The 26451-nt window shown below is 44.4% G+C and overlaps 1 protein-coding gene across 4 annotated transcripts in view; it reads right to left on the reverse strand.

The window, feature by feature from the left end:
* Nucleotides 1-18325, reverse strand: part of Kitlg (KIT ligand) — an 82218-nt gene extending 63893 nt beyond the window's left edge. For 2 of the 4 annotated variants that reach the window (XM_087902162.1, XM_087902160.1), the window contains exon 1: nucleotides 18103-18325. In XM_087902162.1, coding sequence (XP_087758288.1) covers nucleotides 18103-18117 — 15 coding nt within the window. In that variant the 5' untranslated portion in view covers nucleotides 18118-18325. The remainder of the gene's footprint in view (nucleotides 1-18102) is intronic. The other 2 variants (XM_087902161.1, XM_087902159.1) reach the window with 1 other exon arrangement.
* Between the last annotated feature and the right edge of the window lie 8126 nt (nucleotides 18326-26451).

Below are 26451 nucleotides of genomic sequence, written 5' to 3' on the forward strand. Positions count from 1 at the left end.
CATAGCAAATTATTCAGAGCAACTCTGCAGAGGAAACGGACACAGGAAGTAAGGTTTCACCCAGGGATGGACCCATTTGCAAGTGATGACATAGGTTCATCTTTTAAATGCTAATGACATCCCTTCCCAAAGCTTGAGATGACTCTTACCTATTTGTCATCCCTCTAAAAGCAGACCAAAAAAAAGGACTCATAGAGTACAATTTTTGTATGCCAGTCAAATTTTCACTTTGACTCAAGAACAAAACCAGCTCCCCTTTCTTCAAGGTCACATGGAAGAGTGCTGACGCATCCCTGTCACGTGACTTCTCCTAAGAGGCAGAAAGTGGCAAGTCAGACAACTCATGTTAATATCTCATTCCCCACCCCACCCCCGCCACACACATAAAAAAGGCTGCCTTCTTGCCTATTTATGCTAATAAGATGAGTAAGTGAGGCAAGCTCACTTTTTAAGCTTTCTTATTCAACTTTTTTTTAACACGACACCTGGGAAATTGTACCTAGCAGTCTGTATAGTAAGATTCTAAAGGACCCCAAAGTCATGCATATCAGAAATAAAAAGAAGTAGATATTATTTCTAGAATCTATCAGCATACCTGGTACCAGCAGACATCATTACTATTATTAAATGCTTGTTTGTTTGTTTGGAAAAACAGGGTCTCATTATGTATCCCTGGTTGGTCTGGGACCCAGAGATGACCAGTCTCTGTTGCCATGGTGATAGGATTTAAGGCATGTAACAACACTGGCATGATTACATGTTCTTAAAGGTTCTGTACGCATGTTCTTTTTCTGACATTCTGAAATTCATCCTTATGCAAGACTTGGGGAAGGCTACCAATTACTCTCAGTTTTGAAATGAGAAGAATAAGAACAACGGACTTCAAGAGTTCAAGTCCCCACACTACGTCATGCTGGGAGAAGAAGAAAGCAAGTTTCTCTTTGGGACAGGAAAGAGGGTGAGTAGGTAAACCATCCCAGGGCAATCCTTTGGGCTTCTCTTCAAAGCAGCTGCTTCGTTGAGGATTCAGGAAGAGAATGGAGCAAGAAATGTAAACACGAGACTGTTTGGAAAGCAAAGAGACTCTCTCACCAGATGGCAGAGAGCGAGGGCGGGATCGACTTCCTCAGGAAATGGAGAGAGGGGCTTGGGAGCCGCGCATCCAGCTCGATGAAATGAAGACGACATGCTTCAGCTGCTGCAGCGTCAAGGGTGCCAAGTCTGCACTGACCCTTCCCTCACACAGCCTTCAACTTCCTTTGGTATCTCCTCCCCTCCCCAATGGTCCCTCCTGGAGGTCTACTTGCAAACTGAGGCAAGAGCTGATCTTTGCCCTTGGTGACAAAAGTATCTAAAACTTGCAAAGGGCTGGTGCAACTTGTTTGTTTGTTTCTTTCTTTTCCTTTCTTTCTTTCTTTCTTTCTTCCTTCCTTCCTTCCTTCCTTCCTCCCTCCCTCCCTCCCTCCCTCCCTCCCTCCCTCCCTCCCTCCCTCCCTCCCTCCCTCCCTCCCTCCCTTTCTTTCTTTCTTTCTTTCTTTCTTTCTTTCTTTCTTTCTTTCTTTCTTTCTTTCTTTCTGACCTAGTTTTGCTAAGTGCTACAACTAGCCTTGAACTTGCAGCCATCCTCCTGCCTCAGACCCCTCAGTACTGGCATTGTAGCACATACCATCACATCCATCACTAAGACGCTGCCCTCTGTGGCACACACTATCTAAAAACACCCCTTCTTGTAAACCCCTCTCCGGAGAGCTGTACCCCACCCTTAGGTCATCTCTCAACGGTGGGAATATTGTTCGGATAGACTCCTTAACCATATCTGCCTTTCATTCATAAATATCATCCAGAGGGGACCATCGAGAACTTCTCATACTGTCCCAGTCCCAAGTTAGCCTGGTGCATGCATCAAAAGCGGTCCATAGTCACAGCATCTTCTGCATGCCTATTGCACTGGCGATCTCCAGTACCTCCTATCTAGTCTAGAACATAGGGAAACGTTTGAAGGAAGCATGATGAATGTGGGCATCCCGGGGGAGGGGATGCATTTACCGTCACAATCTTGCACAGGATTGCCATGAACAGATAAGACTTCATGACTAGCGGTTATAAAATGCTGAGTAACTCGCTCAACCTCTCTGAGCCCATCCACATTCCTCTTTTACACAAGAACCTGTCACATTGCCACTCTCACAGCTGGGGCAAATTAGGATGCAAAGTATGCGACCCGCTTAGCACCTAGCACGGAATCCGGCACGGAAAATGCACAGTTGCAGTCCTAGAACCCTGACTGGCTCTTGATTCTTTCGTATATCGAGAATTGGCTGCAACTGGTACTTGCCTTTCAAGCTATCGTGTGAGGTCCTGAGAGCAGGGGTTATTAACCTCTGAGTCGTGACCCCTTTGAGGGATGAAGGACCCTTTCACAGAGGTCACCTAAGACCATCAGAAAACACAGTTATTTACATCAGGATTCATAAAGAGGAGCAAGATAACAGTTATGAAGCAGGAACAAAAATAATTTTATGGTTGGGGGCCACCACAGCATAAGGAAACATATTGAAGGGTTGCAACACTAGGAAGATTGAGATCCACTGTCTTAAAGAAAGGCAAGCCACTGCCCACTGTATTCCAGAACCTCAATAGAATGCTTATCATTTTTCTCTCTGAGCAAAATTATGTTTGAACATGTGTGCTTATGCAGGGAATTGCTATGTGCACGGTTTCATGTGTCCCCATTGAAATTGATGCATTCATAGTAATAGATGTATTTTTTTCCTACTTTCCAACTTCCCCTCCTTGATGCCCACAATGTGTTGACTCATGTCCTTAGGCATAAAACTGTTAATAACATGCCCAGATCTATGCCTAGACTACTGCTGGTAGATGTTTTCCCTGGGACACCAGGCATGACTCACTAAAATCTTAGTTCAGGGCTATTGAGACAGTCCAGTAAGTAAAGAGGCTTACTGCCACCTGACAGCATGAGTTCGATTCCCAGGACCCACATGGTGGAAAGAAAAAACCCAGTCTGGTAAGTTTTCCCCTCGCCTCCATACATGCCATAGTATACGCATGCTAACTAAAGGCAGTAAAATCTTTTTTGAAAAATAAAATCATAGTTCAGTTTAAAAATATCTTCACAAAGACTGTGGCAGTGTGTTACCATAAGATAAGAAACTTAGTTTAGCCAAGTAAGTAAAAAAGAGAATTTCAAGTTATTATTAACGGTACTTGTGATATGACTTGTGTGTGTGTGTGTGTGTGTGAGTGAGGTGGGGGAAGAAGGGCAACTGGACCCCCAGGATGACTCCCTAGAGAAAGACTCGTCTGCATTAGGCAAATGAGCCATGGGATCTTTAAGAACATTGGCTATGGCATGAATAAGAACATGCGATCTGCCATAATTAAAAGATGGCGAAGTGAAATTTTTAATATTAATTGGGGTGTGGTAGAGATAAGCCACAGCCAAACCACAGAGGACCTTGCATAGTGTGCTATGCAGGCTTGGATTTGATCCTGAACCTTGAATAGTGTGCTACAGGCTTGGGTTTTACCCTGGTACTACAGAGACCAGTGGAAGATTGTAGCCAAGCTAGTCTTAGGTTAGTTAGCCTTGCCTTGACACCCCTGCACAGTGCGTACTACAGAGGACCTCTAAGATTCTAGAACCCACTCCTCATTTTGCCAATACTGAAATGGACGTCTTCTCTGTGACAGACTACAAACCAATACCAGACATTGAATTTGTGAAGGGAGACAGACTCCTGTGCCGCCTTACAAGTTCTTATTCTGCTTCTGTTGGGTTCTCCTTCATGAACTAGGACAACCCAGACCCTTGGGGAAAGGTAGAAACTTCAACTCTTTTAAAATCTAACTCTGCTCATAAGCCCTTTATAAGCGTGGTTGGTGTATCTTTCTTGTTCTCATCCTTGAGGGGAGGATACCGCAAGTGGACTACCTATTACTACCACTCACCTCTACCACCACCAATAGCAACACTTACCAAGATCCACCACCACCTGCCACTCACCACAATCAACACCCACCAACCCACCACTACCACCACCACCACCATCCACCACTACCACCACCAACACCCGTCAACATTCACCACCACCACCCATCACATTCACGACGATCAACAACAACACCCAAACCCCCATCACTACCCACACTACCAGGTGTAGGAGGTCCTTCTTTTTATGTGTTGATCTCATTGGTTGAATAAAGACACTGCCTTGGCCTTTTGATAGGACAGAACTTAGGTAGGTGGGGTAGACAGAACTGAATGCTGGGAAGAAGGACGGAGTGGCAGACGCCATGGTTCTCCTGCCTGAGACGGATGCTGGTTAGAATCTTTCCTGTTAAGCCATGACCTCATGGTGATATACAGATTATTAGAAATGGGTTAAATCAAGATGTGAGAGTTAGTCAATAAGAGTTTAGAGATAATGGGCCAGGCAATGATTTAATTAATGCAATTTCTGTGTGGTTATTTTGGGTGTAAGCTAGCCAGGCAGCTGGGACAAACAAAGAGCCACCCCGCACCCCATGCAACAGCTACCCACTCACCGCCACTACCACCTACCACCCCACCAACACCATCCACGAGAGATTTCCCATCTGTTTTTACTTGGTTGGAATTTTGTGTCAGACCCTCCTCTGCAATGAGTCGATTCTGACTTTGCACTTATGGCTTGGTGAGTTTAGGCAGAAACATCACAAGTCTGCAATCAATGATTCAGGCAAGAAACCCTTAGAAGCAACTGTGAGGTTGGAAAAGATGAGAGAAGGAAAAGGAGCTATTTTCTCTCTTTCACGAGTGCTTTCAACAAGTCAGCACACCATCAAAGAAACCTAACAATTTAATGTTCTGTCAATGAACGGGATGCTTGTTTACCTGAAGGAACAGACTGATAAAAGAAACGTGTGTCTGTCTTGATGGATACAAAACTCACTCCAAGATTAACCTGCACAATTAACCACTGGCAAGAGGTTTGAGGTTTCCTTCAGTTATACAACATGTGCTTAGCATGTGTGAGGCCTTAGGTTCAAATGCCAGCACCAGAAAGAGGAAAGAAAGAAAGAAAGAAAGAAAGAAAGAAAGAAAGAAAGAAAGAAAGAGAGAGAAAGAAAGGAGTCACTGAGAAGAACCAGAGCATGAATTTATAAGGGAGATGTTTGAAACTGTTGTCTCCTACATTTATTAAAGAAGCACTTCAAAAATTAAACAACAAAAAAATTAACACTTTAAAAATTAAACAAAATTAAAGGCATATGGTGGTGGTGCATGCCTTTAATCCCAGCACTCAGGAGGCAGAGGCAGGCAAATTCTCTGTGAGAACGAGGCCAGCCTGGTTTATAAGAACTAGTTTCAGGACAGCTAGGACTGTTACACAGAGAAACCCTGTCTCAAAAACCAACAATAATAATGATAACAATAATAATAATTAATAAACAATAATATTATACTCCAAAAAAACCATTTAACTGAAAGCAAGCAGTATTGCTCTAGGTTCCTGGTACCCAGTTCCTAACCGTTTACGTACTTAGTCATTCACTGATGGGAACCACCTTAAGAATTAGACTCTAGCCTCATTTTACAAATGAGAAAAATCTAAATTAGAGAAACAGTGCCTCAAAATCTCTCAACTTGAAGAGCAGCCTCTGTGACCAAAAGGAAAAAAAAAAAGATTCAAGGCCCGTGTTGAAAGACGTTAATAAAAAGGCATTTAGAATGCTTGAAATTTCCCCCCTCCCTCTAGGCTCGAGATAATAGGACTTTTGCCCCAGAATAGGAGAAAACATTCTATAGAGTGCTACCTCACTCATCACCGCCTCTCTTTGCTCTCGACAACCTGTGTCACCATCCGTACAAACACCCACGCTTCTGCCAGGCTGTTGGCAATGACACAGCCCACATCTCATATTGCCCACAAACAATCTTGCTTTTCAATGAGACCAGCTTCTAAATGATCACAGCCATCCTACCCACGGAATACACTGACAGAGTAGGCGGACAATGCACTTCCTTACAGAGAAAGGCCCTAAGTTAGACAGCTTCCCTGAATACCTCGTTTAATCCTGTGCTCTAACTGTAAATTACCTCCATCATCCTTCATCCAGATCAGTGGTTCTCAATCTGTGGGTGGTGACCTCTTGAGGGGAGAGGGGGTTGAACGATCCTTCCATAGGGGTCACCTAAGACCACCTGAATATCAGATATTTAATTTAAGGTTCATAACTAGCAAAATTACAGTTATGAAGAAGCAACGAAAATAATTTTATGGTTGCTGGGGGTCACCACAACAGGAGGAACTGTAGTAGAGGAGCATTAGGGAGCCTGAGAACCGCTGAGCTAGATGAAACTATGAGGCCTGGAGAAAGAATATCATGTATGATGGTCTATGTTATTGACAGGTTAAGATAAAAGCCTCATTCAGACTCTCAATCTCACTCACGTGCCTCTGGAATACAATGCAATACAGAATTTGCCCACTAAAAATACAGTAGAAAACACGTGAACTCTGAAAGATTTCTTTCTACTTGAACGATTGTGGTTAGGGAAAGAACTAGGGCCTTTCATGGGATAGGCTAGCCCTCTACCACTGAGTTCTATGTCCCCAGCTCTGCAAAAATGCTCCTCATACAATTCCAAGACGGTTCATCACATACATGTTAGTCCTAAATTTAAAAGGTGGGAGGGGGTGGAGAGGAAAGGAACAAGGGAGGGGGGGCAGAAAAAACAAACAAGGGGGGAAGAAAGGGAAGATACAAAGTCTCATCACTCCATTTTGCCTAAGGTTACAGAAAGGTTAAACCAAGTTAAATACATTGCCCAAGACCCCACAGCAACCTAGAGTCAGAGCCAGAGGGAAAACCCAGGTGATCTTTAAACACAAAAGCCACACCGCTCCCCCTCCCCTCAACGAGTAGGTGGATTTCTTCAGATGCTAAAACAGACATCTCTTGGATAAAAAAAAAAAAAATGGCAAGGAAGAGCACCCTGAGTCTAAATGAGAAAAGGTTAATATTGAGCCCCCCACCACCACCCCCAGTTTTAGGTGCCAGGCTTATGCATGTGGACTTCGGATACAGACCTCCTGGTTCATGAACCAGCCCCTCACTGGTCAGCTCTGCGACCTTGGGCACGTGACAGAAATGGAACTTTGTTCTCGGTAAACTCTCTTGAGACTGGATAAAAGCTTCTAATCTTCTGTGGCTTGACAGTTGATTTCTTTAGGAAATGAGCCATCACTACAGACGGACACTCCGTTCCCGTTTTCTTCACGCTAAAGTAACTTCACTGGGTGTTTGTTTATGCAGAGCTTCCTTTTTACCCTGCGCTGGCCCAAGTTCTTTCTGCGGGCTACTTCTTTTATTCATAGTCTCCTATGAGAAAATGTACATTCACCCTCTTTGACAAATGGAGAAACTGAGGCAGGGGGCTTATATGAAAATAAGCAGCCCATCTGCCACAGTCTGTTCCACTGAGCCTCTGCTCAGCCTGCCCTACACTACTAAGTAATTAGTTACATGGTGATACTGTTGCTAAGGATGCTAAAAACAACTGTCTGTAAAAAAGTTATCACTTCGTGCTGAGGCAGAAGCTCAGTCAGGATAGCATTTGCTACCCAAGCACGAGGTCCTGAGTTCAGATCCTCACATAAAAAGCCAGGCACGGTGCTACAGGCCCATAATCCTGGTGCTAGGTTTTAAATTTCTTAAATAAATTGTGTTGGTGTCTTTGCTGAATAAGCAAGGAATCCTAAAGTAAAGAATACAATACAAACAAAAATACAGACTTAAGACCCAGACATAATCATAAAGGCATTTCAGTGAAAGTTTCCTCACCTGACTGTGGCCATTTAAGATTGTCTTTAAAAAAAAAAGTATGGAAATAGAGTTAGAGCAAATTGATAAATGTAAGTGTTATAGCACCGCTCTCTCTTTGCTGAGTTATCTAGAAGCAGAACTGAAAGACATTTAAGAATCTGCTCTTTGCCTTTCAAGTACTATTTTATTCGAAAGATGCCAAATCCATCCAGTAAAAATGGTGTTTTGACAGTTTGCAATGGGTCACCCCCACAGCAGTCAGGAGGCTTGGGTATAGGAGCTCCCATTTGAGAGTCCCGGAAATGGGGGGTTGGAGAGCTGCCTATGAAGGCCAGGATCCCTGACTCGCAGGCCCTGTTCAAACACAACCATTGACACTTGTGGACGGCTGAGGAGCTGGCATCAAAGCAAATTTTCCACTTAACCGGAAACTTTGGCTCAACTTTGCTCTCGGGTTCCCTGGTTCAAAATGACATGGGGGACGAGGTGGAGAAGAGGAGGAGAAGGAGGGGAGAGTTGTAGGAGGAGAAGACAGCAACAGCAGCCACTCCAACCTTCCACATTACTTTTGTTTCCATAGCTGTGGAGTAAAGAAATTGAGATGACCAACTTTTAAGGTAATAAAGGTTCATTTGACCTTGGACAATCCAAGACTGTAGCTCATGGCCATGTGGCATTGTTGCTTTGGGTCTACCCATCATGGTGGCATGGTGGTGTGGCTGAGGCCTGTTCTCTATATGGTTGCCAGAAAGCAAAAGAAGAAAGGAAAATGGGGGTTCGGGGGCTCCAGTGCTCCCTTCAAGAGCATGCACTAAATGATCTAACTTCCTTGCATAAGGTCCTCCCTCTGAAGACTCTGAGACTTGCCAATGGCCAACGGCACTACAGATGGGGACCAAGCCTTCAGCACCTTGTCTAGGGGGAGCACAGCAGGTAGAGCACAGGTGGCGTCTCTGAGCATGTGTGTCAACATGGGTGTGTGACACTTCAGTGATTAAGAGGGATGGAGTCTTTAGAATTTAATAGGTGTGGCTTCCGGTTCTAAACCCTTGGACTTCCTCGCATTCTTTTCCCGCTAATCCCAGGCAAATATTCTGAATCTTTCTGAACTTTGTTTATTTAATAAAACCCAGGATGGGCAAAAGGCAGAGTGGCGGGGGGGGGGGAGGGGGGATATTCCTTCCATCATTGTATTCTGTGTTTCAAGATATTTTTGCTTGGGAATCTTAAGCAGTTTGTGGTTCAGTGTCTTCTTCCTGGCAAGTTCGACACACACTAAGTTAATAACTAGTCTTATTAGCCTTACCCAATAAACTACCCTTTCACTTCTTAGACAGCTACTCTTCTGGGCACCTTTCACAGAAATGGTAGCATGTGAAGCGCCCGTTGCCAGGACATCAAATAGTCTATCATTTGATTATCCTCTTGGATATGCCTACCTTGTAGTTACTTCTGTCTATTGAAATATGGGGAGAGTAAAATACAGAGGGAAAAAAAAACAAACTAGAGGGTCACAAAGCCAGCAAGTGATCAAAACAAAGATAAGCCTCGTCCTCAGCTCTCATCACCCAGGTGGGCTCCAGAAACAGAGAACATGGTCCTTAGTAATAAATGAATTGCCTACTCACTGAAAATTATGCCTAAAAGTGGTGGCCAAACTAGCCTCTAGAGTTATCTACGTATGAAACAAGTAATACTTTTTTAATTTAGCACTTTAAAAAAAAGAAAGAAAAGTTTGCAAGCAATTGTACCAAGAGTCAACAACCCAAAGCAGGCACACATTCATTTCTCTGTGTGTTGATTGAGCATCCACCATGAGCCCCTGTGCTTGCTAGGCAACGGTAAGTACGCCTTTCTGTCCAAGTGCTCTCCCCGGCAGCTGCTTGCGCTATCTGAATCACTTTTGCTTTCTAGTCGGGGTTCCTGTTAACAGAATCTGTTTATCTCCACGGAACTGAAGAAGTCCCACGAATGTGCTTGCTGAGTCACGCTACATCCCTCTGGGTGACAACACTGGCCACGTTGCAAATTCACAGAGGAAATGCCTGTGTCAGCTTCCTCGTCTGCATAAGGAGATTTAAAAAGAAATGACATCTACCTCCCAGAAGAAAAGCTAAATGAATGAACTGATTATGGAACTACTTTCTACTAAGCACCGTTTTGCCACATTTTATTACCAAAATGGTTAAATTTTGTAAAATTATGGTGAGCACTTAGAGATGATTTCACATTTCAATACTTTACATGGATTTTAGCAAATTCATATCCTTCAAATTGACTTATTTATGTGGGGACATGTGCACAGAAATACTAACAATAGGTGGCCAAGTCAACTTTATACTTAAAAGTCTATTATTTAAAATACTGAAGCATATAATGGACTTAGAAAGAGCCCTCTGGTAGTGAATGGTAGATTTCAAAACTAGCTGTAAGTATTAGAAACTATTTGTGAATTTTTAAATTAAAATTCTTCACAGTGAAATATGCATTTTCTTGGAATAAAACCTTGCCGCTTAGTAAATTACCAGACATAATTCTAAAAGTGGAAAAGAGGTTTCTACTGTTTTCTAAGTAGGGTTAGAGCACAGATTATTGTGGCTTTTAAACATCATAAACATATGCCAAAGGTTTGCTGGGCAGTGGTGGCACACACCTTTAATTCCAGCACTCAGGAGGCAGAGGCAAGAGGATCTTTGTGAGTTCGAGGCCAGCATGGTCTACAAGAGCTAGTCCCAGGACCAGCTCCAAAGCTACAGAGAAACCCAGTCTCAAAAAACAAAAACAAACAAACAAAAAGGTTCAAAACACTCTCCTGGGGAGGGCTTAAATTAAAAAAAAAAAGCCAATTTCTAATTTGTTACAAAAATAAAAAACTATGCAAATTGTATTTCTACACAAAATTAACTTCACCTTAATATTAAAAGCTTCACATTAATCATCTCCTTTCCACTGCTCATGAACCTTGCCTAGCCCCTTGATGACTCTGCAGTTCAGCTCCTATTCCAGGACCACCTGGAAACAATAGGCACCTGCGCTTGGTTTCCTCTGTGAAGTTGCAACTTCTAACGGGAGAGATCCACCTAGCAGGATGCACCAAAGGTCTCCAGGGAGGCCTACCGAGCACAGGCTGTTGACTAGTGTCCCAGATCCAGACGGAAGCAGCCACAGAGTTTGGGTTGGTGGTGAAAACTGGGAAGGCCTTGTGTGTTTATCATTTCCTAAGTGCTGAAGTGTGAGTGTATATAGAAGCCTAAATAATGGCCTGGCGTGGGACTCCTGGGCTTTGTTTTGCAATCCCTTGGGCTTGGTTTTCTAGATCATGGTATAAACTATTTTATATGCACACAGCTCTACTCTCCCTTCCCAGGACTCATCCTGCTAAACTTCAGCAGTGGCTTGAGTTTTAACTCTATAACACACAGTACCCACACAAGACAGATCCCAGGAGAGGGAAGCAAGACCTTTAGAACAAAGCAGCACATTTTCTCTATTAACTCTGTTCTTTGAAACCCAGGAATCGGTGTGTTTTCCTAAGGTGGTTGATTGTTGGGGGGCAGGGAGAGGACACCACAGAACACAGCAGAAAGCTCACCACAGTAGAGTATCTAGGGACCCTTCACAAGCATCAAGCAGTAAATAGTTTTGTGTGTCAGCAGCAATCTCGTCTATGTGCACTCAAAGACACACAAGCCAGTAATGGGCTGTGATTCACCCAGGAGGTTAGTAAGCACACTCAAATGGAAAAGGTCATTTGCTTCAAAGAGTCCATGTAGATCAAGGTGAAAAAGAATTTCGAAGCACCCATGGGCATTTGTTTTTAGGATGAACTTCTGGTGGCAACACAATTATGTGTGTGCAAAGCAAACCCCCTAACTGCCCCTCCTCCCCTCTCCCGGCCAAGCTGTGCCCTTTTTCCCTCCAGGGTTTACACAGGGACATAGTTACACACCAGAGACGCCCTTTTGCAAAGATGAGCCAGGCTTGCTTTTGTAAGTGGGGACTGTGGATGGATGGGTTTCTCTGCGCTCTTTTCACGCCCTCTTTCGCGGTCACCCTAGAGAGCAAAGGCATTCTTTGCAAGGCAACAAGGAGATGTTTCAGCTGCCGTCTGTGTACAGAGAACACACACAAAAAGGCCACCTAATCACGCCCCTCCCGACAGAACCGGGCTCAAGACAGAATCCACAGCCCTCAAGAGAGCCAAGCCGAGCCAACAGCTACAGGTGCAGAGTCAAGTGTGAACCGGGCATCCCGATAACCAAAGGAGGGCTATTCTTGTCTTTGTTTTTCAATTGTCTGGAGTACTGCCTCAATTGTGAACTTTCTTTTTAATAGGCAACTCATTACTCTCTGGCAGCACTCAGAACTGAGCATTTTAGCCACTTCCACGGCACAATTTTTTCAGAGGAATCTCTAGCCTCTTGGTGGCAGGAAGGTCCAGCTGACTTTTAAATATTCTGACGTCCACTAGGAGAACCGTGGCTGCTGACATCTAAAGAAAATCTGTTGCCAGCTATGCGTCCTGTATCTAGTATTAGCCAAGGAAGTGAAGTGGACAGGGATTGTTCTAAAGGCACTCTGGACCCTGGTAAAGGCTGAGGCAAGCAGGGATTTGGCAAACATCACCACAGAGCTAGCTTTCCCACAAGTCTCCCTGCTCTGTCCATTCCTGTGGCCTCAGCTCCTGTCCTTCACTTCTACTGTCTTCTCAGTATTAACTTGTGGATGCTACTCAGGGATGCGGAGACTCAGCAAGTTGTCCAAGGTCACGTACATAGAGACAGATCAAAGCGCACAGCCCTTCCTCTGGTTCTCTCCACTCATGCTTTCTGCCACATCACCAGGCTCGTCTTTCTGCTCTCACCCCCATCCAGATGTTGGAGCCTGGAGCAGGAAGACACAGTGAAGCACTGCCTCAAAAATTTATGTCGTGGGACTGTCTGACTCTATTTAGGAGTCTTCCTCACGCAGAGAACTCAGAACATCGGAAGAGAGTGAAGGTCTTCTTCAATTAAAAATATCATTCTTATTTTAGAGAAATAGCAAGCAGTAGGAGAGATTCCTAAGGAAGAATAGTCTGAACTTAAATCTTAATGTCTCCCCATCAGCTGGTACATCATCATAAAGCAATGACAATGGACTGTATTCGCACTGAAGCAATGGCCATATAAATCTCAGAAGTTAAAAGGAAGCTCCTGCGCCATCTGGTTCAAACTTCTCTCTTAGAAGGATTTTAGAAGAGAGGGGTTTTTAGAAACAGAAGCACTTAGAAGTAACCAGCCCTACTCTCCCGTCTTTCACTTGAGGAAAACAGGTTCGGAGGGGTCGAAATAATTTCCCAAAGTCACACGACTCAGTATTCAGGTTAAGAAAAGAAACACAGGGGGGCTGGAGAGGTCGATGGCTCAGCCGAATAGAGCGCTGGCTGCTCCTCCGAAGGACCCAGGTTCAATTCCCAGCACCCACATGGCAGCTCACAACTGTCTGTAACTCCAGTTGTAGGGGATCTGACACCCTCACACACCTACATGCAGGCAAAACACCAATGCACATATAAAGAGGTTAAAAGGAAATATAAAGAAATTAAAAAGAGAAAAGAACACAGGGTCCCCTAATAGCCAAGGCAGTGTGCTAGTCTAGAAGCAACCAGCAAAACACAGCTAAAAGATACAGGCAACACAACAGTATTCCCTCGGATGACACACTTCAAGTTTTTTTTTTTGGGGGGGGGGGAAGAACCAGGAGGCCTAATTATATGAAAAGCGTCCCACCTTCTTTTGTTTCTGGATAGACAGAAATAGGTCGAGGAGGATAATGATAAGGCCAGTTCTAGCCCCAGTAAACAGATTTTCAGTATGCCCATAATTAAGCCCAAAGGCAGCAGCAGAAACCAGCAGGGCAGGAGCCAACTGTTTTCATGAAGCAGAGACACAGCAGCCCCAGTGCTGGGCACAGCTGCTGTTCCAGCCTCCCCTGCAGGTTGCTCTCTCTCCCCACAGGGGTGACTAAGACCAAAGACAGAACTGCTCCAGCTGCTGCTGATTCACCTACTTGAGCAGATAACAGATCTCGACTCAGAGATTTATAGCCCAGTGCCTGATTAACATATGGCAACATCCCAGAATTTGAGAAAACGGGATGGGGGGGGGGGGTCCCACAAACTCCGAGAATGGAGGGAAAAATCACCAACTGTTGCCTGGTAAGGAAGGGATGAACGTACACCCTTGCTGAGAAGAGCTATGACAGCCCACAGACGGGAAGATGAACTTGGCACAAATACATAAACTGGAGAGTAAATCAAAGGAACCTGTGCCCCCCTCAACACTTCTGGGTCCCACCCTAGTTCTCTCATTTACTTTCAACTTGAAAGAAAACTTGAGAGAGCTTCCCATCGGCAGGTCCACACACCATCCTGGAGTCTGGGCCTTCCTAGTTTGGCCTGTGTTAAGGACAACAGACAATCAGATGTCAGCTTGTAAGGAAGGCCAGGCGCTGAATTAAAGGATCCGGATTTGGGAAAGCTGGCTCTCTGCTTCGCTCCTTAGAGGCCACTTTCCTCTGGCTTTTAAATTGGCGGGAAGGCAATTCCCCCGGTACTCAGAGTGAGCTGCTGTTCGGGGACAGTGACTGTCTATCCCCTTCTGTCCCATCAGCCACCATCTGAGAAACATCTTCATAACTATTTCACTAACATCACACAGATTACAAAACGGAAATCCCAAGATGCCATTTGCCTAAAGTCATTTGTCTCCCGAGTGGTAAGACAGGAATTGGAGCCTAAGTCTCTCACAGGCTAAGCCTAGAGTCCTCCCACTAACTAACACGTGTTTGAGGTGCTCCACCAACAGGGAGACAGAGGAAAGGGAACAGAAAAGAAACTTCCAACCCTGAAAGAGGAGCTATTTTGGCAGGGATTTCATTTTCAGTATTACTTAAGGTGGCACTGAGATTCAGATCACCTGCCACCAAAGAGCAAACGCTCACTCAGGATTCGCTATCTTCACATCAGCAGTTAGGGACATAAATAAAATTTAGCAATTTTAATTGGTTTGGCACCGACTTTCAGATTTCCATATGGTTATTTTCCCTGTTTTATGTTAAATGTAATCGACTTCGCACTTGAGCCTCAAAGTCTTGGCAGAACGTATCAATTAAAAGCTGCATGAATTAGGACTACTGGAAGCACACACTGCGAACCGAGGGACTGCAGGGACGAGATTTTAAAATGCTCTTTTCACAAACACGTTCATGTTCTATATCGTAACTGCCATTGTCACCCGCGTGACAAATATCTCATACACAAAAAGAGGGTATTTCTCTAGTATTGTAAAAGCTAAAATCCTGTGTGTTGCTTCCTTGGGAGCTTCAGTATTCTATCCCTAAAATAGACCTTTCCTCATTGTTTTCAAGACAGACCTTTCCTGTCTCAGGATTCCTGACATCCACAGCACCCACAACTATGGAAACCTGTAGGGGACTAAAATGTAAGCACAAAAGACATAAACATGAATGCAGCAAGCTGACCACACCACTGGCCTCTCAATTGTAATGTAACGTGTTAGGGTCCTGTGTTTTTAAACATAGCTGCTTATTGAGAGCGAACCTGTTTCTAAGATATTGCAGATTGAAGACATAATTTCTTGTCCTGATTGCTCAGCATGACTGCTGTGTGTACTTATTTTCCAAATACTGAAGTCGATCACTGGTACTAAGTAAATCTAAGGGTCATCCATCAAGCCCCAAGTGGCTGCTGATGGAATTTTCACACTTATTTAGCTTGACTGAAGGCTCAAAATGCCTGGAGTCCCCACGATTCTTGCAAGGCTATATAACTTAAATTGAAATCCTTTAAAGGATTATGATTAAATTCTTTTTTTACTTATCGGGTAACAAGAGCATACGGAACAAGGGGGCAAGAAGGGAAGTTGGTATTGTTCCTATATTGACAGTAGAGGATTTAATAAATCTTCCTTCCAGGCAAAGATAACATCCAAAATTAAAAAGAAGAAGAAAAGCCTGGATCTCTCTTAGAGTCCACTTCCCTATACCATGCCCTACACATGCACAGCTGTGCAGAAAATTTCCTTGCCACTCACGGATTAGGAGACTTGACAACCGGAGGAAAGAGAATCTAATCCCTTCCTTCATTGCCATTGAATTATTTTATTGATTTTGTGCTTTTTTTTCCAGTGTCCAGTTTTTAGGGACAAGAATATGAATGGTTAGAAGTATCCTTAGAGGAAACCTTGAAGGCCATTAGAGAAGAGACAATGAACGCCTTCATTCAATGAGAGCACTCCCCTCTCTCTGCCTTCAAACCCTTGAGCAGCAGCAAGTTCCCCCCTAAGGGCCTGCACTTTAACTTGGTCCAAACAGGTCACATTTCTAAAATACTTAAGTCGTCTCAAATGTCTCTGGTCGGCAGCACTGAGTCACCCTTGCCACTGGCCACAGCCTTTCAGGCTGGATCTACCTCTTTCTGGTTTTCAATGGAATTATTCCATGTAATCCTATTTACACAGCCATTTCATCAAAGCGAGAAAGGCGATTACAGAGCTCCCGCGCTTGTTTTGCAAAGAGGGTGCAAGGATCATCAATCCTACTGACTCTCAAAGTGACTCCATAGCACATTGCTGGGCTTTGGCGTGTTGGACATTAACCTTGTCTGTCTCCTGTTTTCTTGTTTAAATAAGAAGGTTGGGGCCCTCTTCCGGAACCAGGAGCTGCTCCACTCTGAGCTGCCACCATTATTCATGTAAGCAGATGCTCTTATAATAAAAGAAATCGGTACCCCACCCTTGTTTATTATCCCACAAAGCAGAAGGCACGTACACACCAAGCAAACACAGCAAAACTTTTCTTTGTTGCAGGAATCGTTCACATCCCCATCTCAAGAGCACACTGTCGTGATTTCAGGTGTGCTGCCTTGGGTAAAAACGAACCTGCATGCAAGGGCGGATACCTGCCATTCATTTCTCTCCCCCGCGCCCCCGCCCCCAACCTCACTCACTCCGGGAGAGTGTTCCGGGGAAAACACCTCCAGTATGCCAGGCCATGCTCCCTTCCCTGTCCCTTTCCAAGCCAGGGATAGGTGCTTTATTCTTGTTGTTTCCTAATGGGTCCGTCTCCAAGCCTAGCCATGTATTGAAAATAAGACGTCATATGAGTAAATTAATTAATTACTTGCAACACACCGACGCCCTGATCAATGTAGCCGACGAGTACAAACCCTCAAATGTCATCCCCTTCCATACATTTCAGAAACTGCAATCACCCACAGAAGTGTTGGGGGTGGGGGGCGAGAGCTGCTTTACCCAACCTGCTGCAGCTAACAGAACAAATCAGAAAGGAAGAACCGTGAAGAGGTAGCAACCGCCGAGGGTGAAAAAAACTACAGACAGGAATACTACAGTGGCTCTTTCTAACCCCAGCCAGATCTGTGCGTCAACGAAGAAAAGACATAATTGTACCCCCGGGCAATGTTTTATGCATAAAGCGCAATTTAGCGACCCTGGGCATTATCTCAATAACTATCCTTAGGAGGTTTACATTTAGAAAAAAAAGAGAAGAAAAAAAAAAAGAACTTTTACTGTTTTGCAATGGAAGAGGGCGTCATGCAGTGTGGAAGTACTACAACTCCATCTAGAGCTTTCTGAAGGGCCCACCCAAAGCTGTGAACCCGGCCGACTTCTCAGGCTGCCAAGTTTTCCCCGCCTGCCGGGCAGGTTCTACACCCCGCCTGGCGCTGCCGCCTAGGAGCTCAGGGTTGGCTTCACTCCAGTGGCTGCACCCGCGTCCGCACCGCGTCCCGCGCCCACCTGGGGACTGCATAGACAAATCTGACTGCGAGAGCGAGCGAGGGTGGCGCGTGGGAAGCTGTTTCATAATCTCCCCGAATCCATGGGGAAAGACCTCCCATGCTAAAACGAGCCTTCCCCGTGAGAAGTCGAACTCCCAGGCCAAAGAGCGAAGCCAGCATCTGCGGCTTGCGACTGACAGCTCCAAACTTCGCTGCTGCGGCTGCAAACTTGCCACCGTCTCCCTCTCACCCTTGGCGCTCCCCAGCTCCCGGGCTCACCCCTCACCCCCGCAGCGGGGAGGCTCGGGCTCGCACACCACGCCTGCCTCCCCCGCACCTTCCTGGCTCACCCGACGGGCGCAGCCCCACATGGCCCGGCTGCCGGTCCCAGGGCGCGCTGGGCTCCCCAGGGCTCCGGGCGCGATTTTCTTGGAAAGGCTTGGAGCACCTCCCGGGCGTGCCCTACTCACTTGTGTCTTCTTCATAAGGAAAGGCAGCGCTGCGATCCAGCCCAGGCAGCGGTGTGGCGATTCCGTTTAGCTGTTCTGGTGCTCCAGCATATTGCACGAGCAGCGGCTGCAGATAGTCCCAGCATTGGGTAGCCCGAGCGCAGCGCCCTATCCTCGGCCGTTGCTTTCCCGCGACACTCCCGGTCCCGGCGACAGACAGCAAGTGAAGCCCGGACTGCTGAGCCGCCGGCGCTTTTTATATACGGCTCCCTCCCGCCCGCCCGCCCGCCCGCTTCGGACACGCCTCCTTCCCTTCCGGAGCCTCGGGGAGCGGGGAGCCAAGTAGCTCGCACTGGAGGGCGGGGATCGTCCCCGAGGTTCGACCGATCCGGCCTCGTACGTCCGTCCCCTGCCTGTGTCCTGGCCAGAGTCCACTGGGGCGCGGGGCGTCTCGGACGCAGTCGAGCAACCTGCAGCAATCGCCCGCGCAGCGCGACCCAGCTCTGCAGCAGGCTCACCTCGCACCGCCCGGCGACTGCGGTTCCACCAGGCGCTCCGGAGAGGGTCTCAGCTCCGTCTGTTTCGGTGAAGCGGCACCGCGCGACAGACTTCACCTGGTTCCGAGCAAAGACCTTTCCCTGCCCCGCCTTAGGGAAATAGAACCACCAACAAAAAAGTTGAATTACAATCTATGGTTTAGCCCTTGTCTTAGCCCGTCTCTCTTTCTTTTCTCCTCAATTACTTTGGTGAGAAAATTATTGAGTCAGGGTCAAATGTTACTAAGGGAGATGTTTCCGAACAGTTTTGAAAGAGATTACTAAATGTGCGAGCTGTCCTCACAACAAAGGTTTTAAAGATCCACTTTTTGGTTAGGAAAGTTCGTAAAAATCGGAACGATAAGGCAATGGTCAAAGTAATAACTAACACTATTATGCGATGGCTCAGTTATTACGTACTAGGTGTTGTGAAAGAACTATGCATAAATTATCTCTTTAAATCTTTTCTATGGACCTAGTGAGTAGATCCTGGTGCCTGTGTATGTGTCCCATTTTACAGATAAAGAAATAGCCTCAGGAGGTTAATTTTCCCAAATAGCCAAGTATGAGAGTTAGGATTTAAATCCAAAATATTGGATATACTGCTTTAAAAAAAATGCCAAACAATAATATTCTTGATTTTCCAAAAGCACTTCAATATTTTTACGTGCAACTGAGGAATAATAAAGAAGCATCTGGTTATTTTTATAAAGAAAATATTGACTCAGCTCCCCCATCAGTAATCATTTGGAGCAAGCGAGCCGTATAAATTTAGGAGTCCAGTCATTCTCTTAAGAGAGGAGTATGCCAGACTTGCCTTGCTTGACTCAGTTGCCATTGTTAAAAAACGAATATGCCAAAGTCGCCGTGTCACTTGTCCCCAGCAGCTGTGAGAATTTAACACAGACTAAACGGTGGGAAAAATCACACGTTAGCCTTAGTGTTTGGGGGTCAAAAGTCCAAAATGCCTATTGTTGAAGGAAAATCAGCTGTTGCCAAGACACATTCCTTTAGGCAGGCTTGAATGAGGGAATTCATTTCCTTGCCTTTCCCAGCTTCTAAGGCTGCCCAGGTTCGTAGACTCATAGTCACCTTTATCTTCAAAGCCAGGATTGCTAAACTGAGTCTCCTATCAGCCAACTCTTACCTTCTGGTCGGCCTCCCTGTGGCACTTCTAAGGATTTAGGAGATTGCATTGGTTTACCGGGGGTTATCCGGAATAATCTTTCCACTTTCAAAGCAATTGTTTAGCAATCTAAATTCCACTGACAGCTTGGATTCTTGACAGAAGTGCTAGGGAACATAAATCACAGATTCCAAGCACCGGAACATGGCTGCTTTAGGGGCTAATATCCTGTTGATCACTCCTCTGCAAGCTTGTGGAGAACAGAGCGGAGGCAAGTCTCTGTGCATCTTTGGTGGGAGCGTCCACCTGGAAGAGTAAGTCCTTCTGAAGTTATAAGATTATTAATTTTTAGCGAGGGATACCCGAAGAAAAGCTGAAGATATTATATAACTGACTGATTTTTTTAAAAAAACATTTTTAGCCAAAAGGTACAGCAAACCATTTTGACCAGAAGGACAAGAAAGCAAAATGGCCACAAATATAAGCACATTGGAAAAATCTTTAAACTAAGGGGTCCCTCCTGGCAATCCTTGTCTGGACACAGCCCTTCAGTGGCTCTTTGGTTTGACAGACAGAATCTCCCAAATACCTGCTATATGGACAAAAGAGCTTTATCCCTATAGTTTGTGTTGAGATCTAATGAGAGATGGCTTTGGAGGAAGGTTGTTTGTCCTTCAGATTTCTCGACAGACTGTAAAACTTGTCTCCAGGGTTCAAAGCCAGGCAGTCATTCGCGGTCACAAGGACACTTGAGATGACTTTTTGTGGGGTCATGGCTTATATAAATGGTGAGTTTGTTTATGGCATTAGTATATGCTAAGAAGTATATTTAATAATGTAATCAGTCAACAAAATATAACAAATGATTGACGCTCAAACCTTTTCTGTATAAATTGTCTTTATCAAGAACTAGTATGAACAATCGCAGGGTTGGTGGTGCGTGCCTTTAATCCCAGCATTTAGGAGGCAGAGGCGGGTGGTTCTCTGAGTACCAGTCAAGACAAGGCTATATAATAAGATCTTGTCAAAGAAGAAAAGGGATGGGTGAGTACAAATATGTAAAAAATATTAAAAAGAAATGCTTAATCAGAGTAACTGGGGCATAGCAAGTGTTTTCCTCTATTAAGTGACTTTGTGGGACTGGGAAGAGAACTCAGTTATTAAAAACACTTATTGCTTTACCAGAGGATCCAAGTTTGGGTCCCAGAACTATTTATTAGCTGAATGTAACTCCAGCTTCAGGGAACCCAGTTCTCTATTCTGAATCCCACTGGGCACCTACACACTTGTAGCAGACACAGATACACACACATGCACATGAATAAGAATAAATATTTTAGAAAAGGATTACTTTTATGTGAGCCAATGTGATGACTTAGCAGGTAAAATACTTGCAGGACAAATCTGATGACCTGAATTAAATCTCTGGAGCCCGTGTAAAAGTGGAAGGAGAGCATCATCTCTACAAGTTGTCCTTTGCCCTCCATGTGCATACTCTGGCATGTATGCATCCCCACATACGTCATACATATACATGCACAATAATGAGACATGAAAACATTTAAAAATTATTTTTGAAGTCAAGAATTTATTTTTCTCTAATGTTCGACAAATATTGCATATTTGTATCATGTACATTTTATTGTATATATATATGTATATATACACTTTAAATTCTATTTTTTATTTTACGTGGGTGTTTTGCCTACATGTATGTCTGTGCCTTTTGCCAGCATGTCAGTTTGTGCATCATGTGGTACCCAGGGAGGCAAGAATAAGGTGTTGGATCCCCAGCAACTGGAGTTACAAATGGTTGTGAGCTGCCTTGTGGTGCTGAGAATTGAACCCTGGTCCTCTGGAAGAGCAATCTGTATTCTTAACCACTCAGACATCACTTTAAGCCTATAGTGAAATTTTAAAATCAAGTTTAAGTCTACTTTCTTAGCAATGTCTAGGTTTACAGCACATTGTTAACTGTGGTTACCACACCGTCATTTGGGTGGATCAATCAAGTGACTTAAAGGTCAAGGAAATATAAACAGTACATGAGATGGATAGGGAAGAGATGATAGTAAATTGAACATCGAAGATAACTCATCCTAGGCTGAGCAGTGGGCCAGAAATAATCACCTTCACAGTTGATATTTCTCAGCAGATGCAAGTCGTCGAGAATCCTTATCATGAGATTCAAGAATCTATTACTACAGGCAAGATGATGCCCTGGTAGTCAAGGCCCATGGGTATAACATGAGGGCCGGCTTGTTGGGGTATCTGTCCTGCCCAGTACCCCACAGCCGGCAAGCCCCAGAGAAAAATCAACCACACAGAGATCTCTATAAGTTATAAGCTGATTGGCCCATTAGGTCAGGCTACTTATTAGCTCTTATTATGTTACCCCATTATCCTTATCTACGTTAGCCACACGGCTCAGTACCTTTCTCAGCTGGGCAGGTTACATCCTGCCTCTTCGGTGGTCTGCGCAGGAGTGGCAGAGGGAGCTTCCTAGAATACTCCCGGTCTCTTTGCTCCACCTCTACTTCCTGTCTGACTTTCCTGCCTATACTGCCTGCCTGGCCAATCAGCGTTTTATTAAAATATGATTGACAGAATACAGATAATTCTCCCGCCCCACATGGGATGCTTTCCCATGGAAACAGTAGACTCCTTACCACCCAGTTCAGAGTTCAAGATGCAGTAGGCTAGGCAGAAAGCCTTCGTACAGCTATCTAGCCTTCTATACTTCTGATGCTATTGATAGGTAGTTCTTTGTGCATTTTTAAAAATTAGTAGAACGGATGGAAAAATTTGGGGTGATTCACTCTTTCTGTTTTTGTCAGGCATGTTTAATTTAGAAAAATAGATGTTATAAATCTTTGTCTTGAACACAGGACCTGTCTTGTGTTCACTTATTATCTTGTGGTTGTCTTCTTTTAGATAGTATGTTGATTTTACGTGCAGATTTGTGTGTGTGTGTGATGTATTTGTGTTTATGCACATATATGTGAGATGCACCCACATGTGAGAAGTCAGAGTTCTAAACTTGGAATCTGACAGGTTATAGTTTTTGAGACAGGGTCTCTCACTAAACCTGAAGCACAGCAATTTCACCTAGACTGGCTGAACACCCATAATCTACCTGTCTTCTCCCCTCCCAGTGCTGGGCTTACAGGCCTATGTGTTCATGCCTTATTCTGGCCTGCACATGGAGGATTTGTATTTATCCTTGTGTAACATGCTTGTGTAACACGCTTGTGTAACATGCTTGTGTAACAAGTATTTTACCCAGGGAGCCACGCCCCAGCCTCATGTACCTGTTCGTTTTAAAAAGTGGCACACCGAATTGAATCCTGCCCAGTCTAAGCAAACTGTACCAAAAGGGTGCCATCCAGTTCCAGTTTAGATAACTACAGAGGAACAAGCCAAAGGGCAAGAATCATTCTCTGATTACAGAACCCCTTTTGCTGAAAGGCCTTTGGTGGCTTGCCACTGCTCTTGTCGGAGAGAATCCAGAACCTGCAGGATGGTGATGATGCACGCCTTTAATCCCAGCACTCAGGAGGCAGAGGTCGGTGGATCTCTGTGAGTTGGAGGCCAGCCTGGTCTACAGAGTGAGTTCCAGGACAGCCAGGACTGTTTCACAGAGAAAAGCCTGTCTAGGAGAGAGAGAGAGAGAGAGAGAGAGAGAGAGAGAGAGAGAGAGAGAGAGAGAAAAGAGAGAGAGAGACAGAGAGAGAGAGAGAGAGAGAGAAAGAGAGACAGAGAGAGAGCGCGCGCCTGACTGACTTTAAGGCCTCCCAGACATACCCTGAGCTCCTCTAGAGGTAAGCCATTTTCCTGCTCCCCACAATAGGCTCTCCTCTCAATGCAGCTGCAGCTCCATTTCCCACTCTCTCATCTTCACCTAGGACATATGTGCCCAGTATTCAGGGAGGAATCAATGCGCCCTGTATTCCCTTCTTCAGCGAAGCTACTCCTGACGGCTTCCATTTGCTCGACTAGACTTATTATAAACTGAATCATAAATTCCTTGCCTTACACAAAACAGCTGCGACTCCACATCTGCTTGCTTTCGTGATCACTTCATGCAAGCCAGAGTGTGCACACTTTCCCATGTGCATAATTTCACCTCCAGTGCCTAGGACTATGATGTGCACACCTTTCCATGTGCATAATTTATCTCCAGAGTCTAGGACTGGGAGCACAATGCCGGGACAACTACCAAATACCAATCTGACTAAGCTCCAGAGACCAGCTATGAGCCCATCGTTGGAGAAATGAGTCTGAGAACTAGGACCTCTGGGTGCATGTCAGAAGAACTAATTCAACTTTACAGAAATAACTCCTGTTATCTATTCACCGGTTCACTTAGTTGACAAATATTTTATCACCTCTACACAGTATTCATACATTTTCATAAAATGAGTATCTTCCTAATGCACTGTTTTCCTCCAGATATTAACAATTCATAGTCAATAACTGATTTCTGCCAAAATACTTTAATATTATTAGCATTTTCTTCCAACTCATTACCCATTCTTATCTCTTTAATATTGTTGATTATTTTTTTCCAACTCATTGTCCGTCCTTCAGAGAAGTCTTGTGCATCTCTGCGGAGAGAATTGAAACTTAGCTGCCAAATTTACTGTTACATGGGTACAAATCAAGCCAGACCACTTCACCGCCAGCAAACAGATTTTTATTCCTGGTACCTAGAGAATCAAATTAAAGACTCACAAGTTGGCCACAGTGTGTGTAGTTTCCTGGGCTCATCTATTGCAGGACCCACCTCCTTTCAAGGGCCCCGCTGGATATCTACCGCGTTCCTGCTCATTCTTTTTGTTCCTTTGCTCGCTGTTCCTTTAGCATCAGGCAGCTTTTCCGCTATTTTCTGCCTGAAATCTTCTTTTCATTACTGAAGCCTGGCTCGAATATCACTTCCTCTTTGAAGCAGAGCAGTTGCTCATTCCTTACCACTTCTAGTTAGGTTTATTGTTGTCAATGGGAACATTAATTTGTAATACACAAGCTTTCACTCCACGAAGAATAAAGAACATTGCTTAAGATACACCGGGTGAAAGAATGCAATGAGCTATGCAAAGCTGAATGGAACATTCTAGAGAGAGCATGCTTACAGGGCTTGACGAAGGCTCGCTTCTTGCCATTTCTTTTCTTTCCCAGGAGGGTAACGTCATTTTTAATTTAAGAAACTTTGTTTTCAGATAAAAGAAATGGGATTGCTTTATTCAACTTACCTATTTGTGTGAGTCTGTTTTCCACTCTTTAAAGATTTTTTTTTAGAAACTGTTTTACTTCCTGAACACAGGTTTAAAACTGAAACAGAAATTTGGTGAATTGTAGTTACACAACTAACCCACAGCCAGAAAAACAAAACCCTGAGGACCAAGATGAGCCCATTTATAGTAGAAGGAAGGCACCATTCGCATGTCTAGACCTGACTTATGAGAACTAACCCAGCCAATCCAGAAGTAGAGCTGCCAATAAAGATGAAAGAGAAAACATTCTGTTCCTCAAAGAGGTGGGGGGGGGGAACACCAATCTTTTAAGATACGGTCTCCTCATGTTGGTTAATTCTGTTTCACGTTCCTAGGTTCCACTGAATAGCTTTCTAAGTTGGTGGGACTACAGTAGGCATGTACCACCTCACTGTAATGAGTGGTTTATATTTTAAAATGTTTAGTTATTTGTGTGTATGTGGGAGTATATTCACACAGGTCTGTGGGTATGCTCATGCAGAAAGGGGTTAGAGTTCCAGGCCTTTGGGGGATGCCCACCTTCTTACATGTATTCTGGGATCAAACCCGAATTATCTGGCTTGGTGACAAAAGCCTTTAGACACTAAGCGATCTCACTGGTCCAGTGATTTGAAGATTGTTCATATAACAAATTTGAGAGAGGAAGAAAGGGTGGAGTTGATTTTCTGCATGATGTATTATTCTGGGAATTTTTTTATATATTTTGTTTCCTCACAACCTAAGAGTGTATGCATACACTTTGGATGCTCAAATGTCTTAGAGTTCTACAACTGCATGTATTCTATTACATAACTCTTCTCCATTACCATGTATGATAGATCATATGATTGCACATTCTTACAGAATGTTAGTTATGTCTTCTTCTATGTGTCTGATCAATTTTATATGCCTTAGATACATTTATTTGGGCAGGGACATTATCCGTTTTCAATTATTTGGTTATGAGGAAATTTATGGGCCTAGTGCTCTTTTTTACATATTTAACTTTGGAAACGTGTGTCTGCTAAAGAATCATTTAAATGAGAAATTGTCAGAGCATGGTTTATTGCCTAATTGACGAGAGTGTTTTGTATGGCGCTCTCTCTCTCTCTCTCTCTCTCTCTCTCTCTCTCTCTCTCTCTCTCTCTAACAGGAGCTGCACTGCCTTTTCCTCAGAACAACTGAAGGCCACCAGTCTCTCCACAGGCTGCATGACTTTGGAAGTGGTCAAGTTAATGAAGACTGTAGGGGCCTAGCTAATTGTACTAGGTTCAATTCTAGCTGAAGACGGAATCTTCCTGTGGGAACCAACAGAGATCATGGGATAGCTCAGAAGGTTAAGCATTTTCTGCTTAACCTAAGGAGCTGAGTTGTAGTCCCAGGACCCACAGGGTTGAAAGAGAGAACTGAGCCCTGAAAGTTGTCTCCTAAGCTCCATTTATTCACCATGGCATGC

The sequence above is a fragment of the Myodes glareolus genome, chromosome 26 (assembly GCF_982192425.1).
Source record: "Myodes glareolus chromosome 26, mMyoGla1.1, whole genome shotgun sequence".
Taxonomy (NCBI): Eukaryota; Metazoa; Chordata; class Mammalia; order Rodentia; family Cricetidae; genus Myodes; species Myodes glareolus.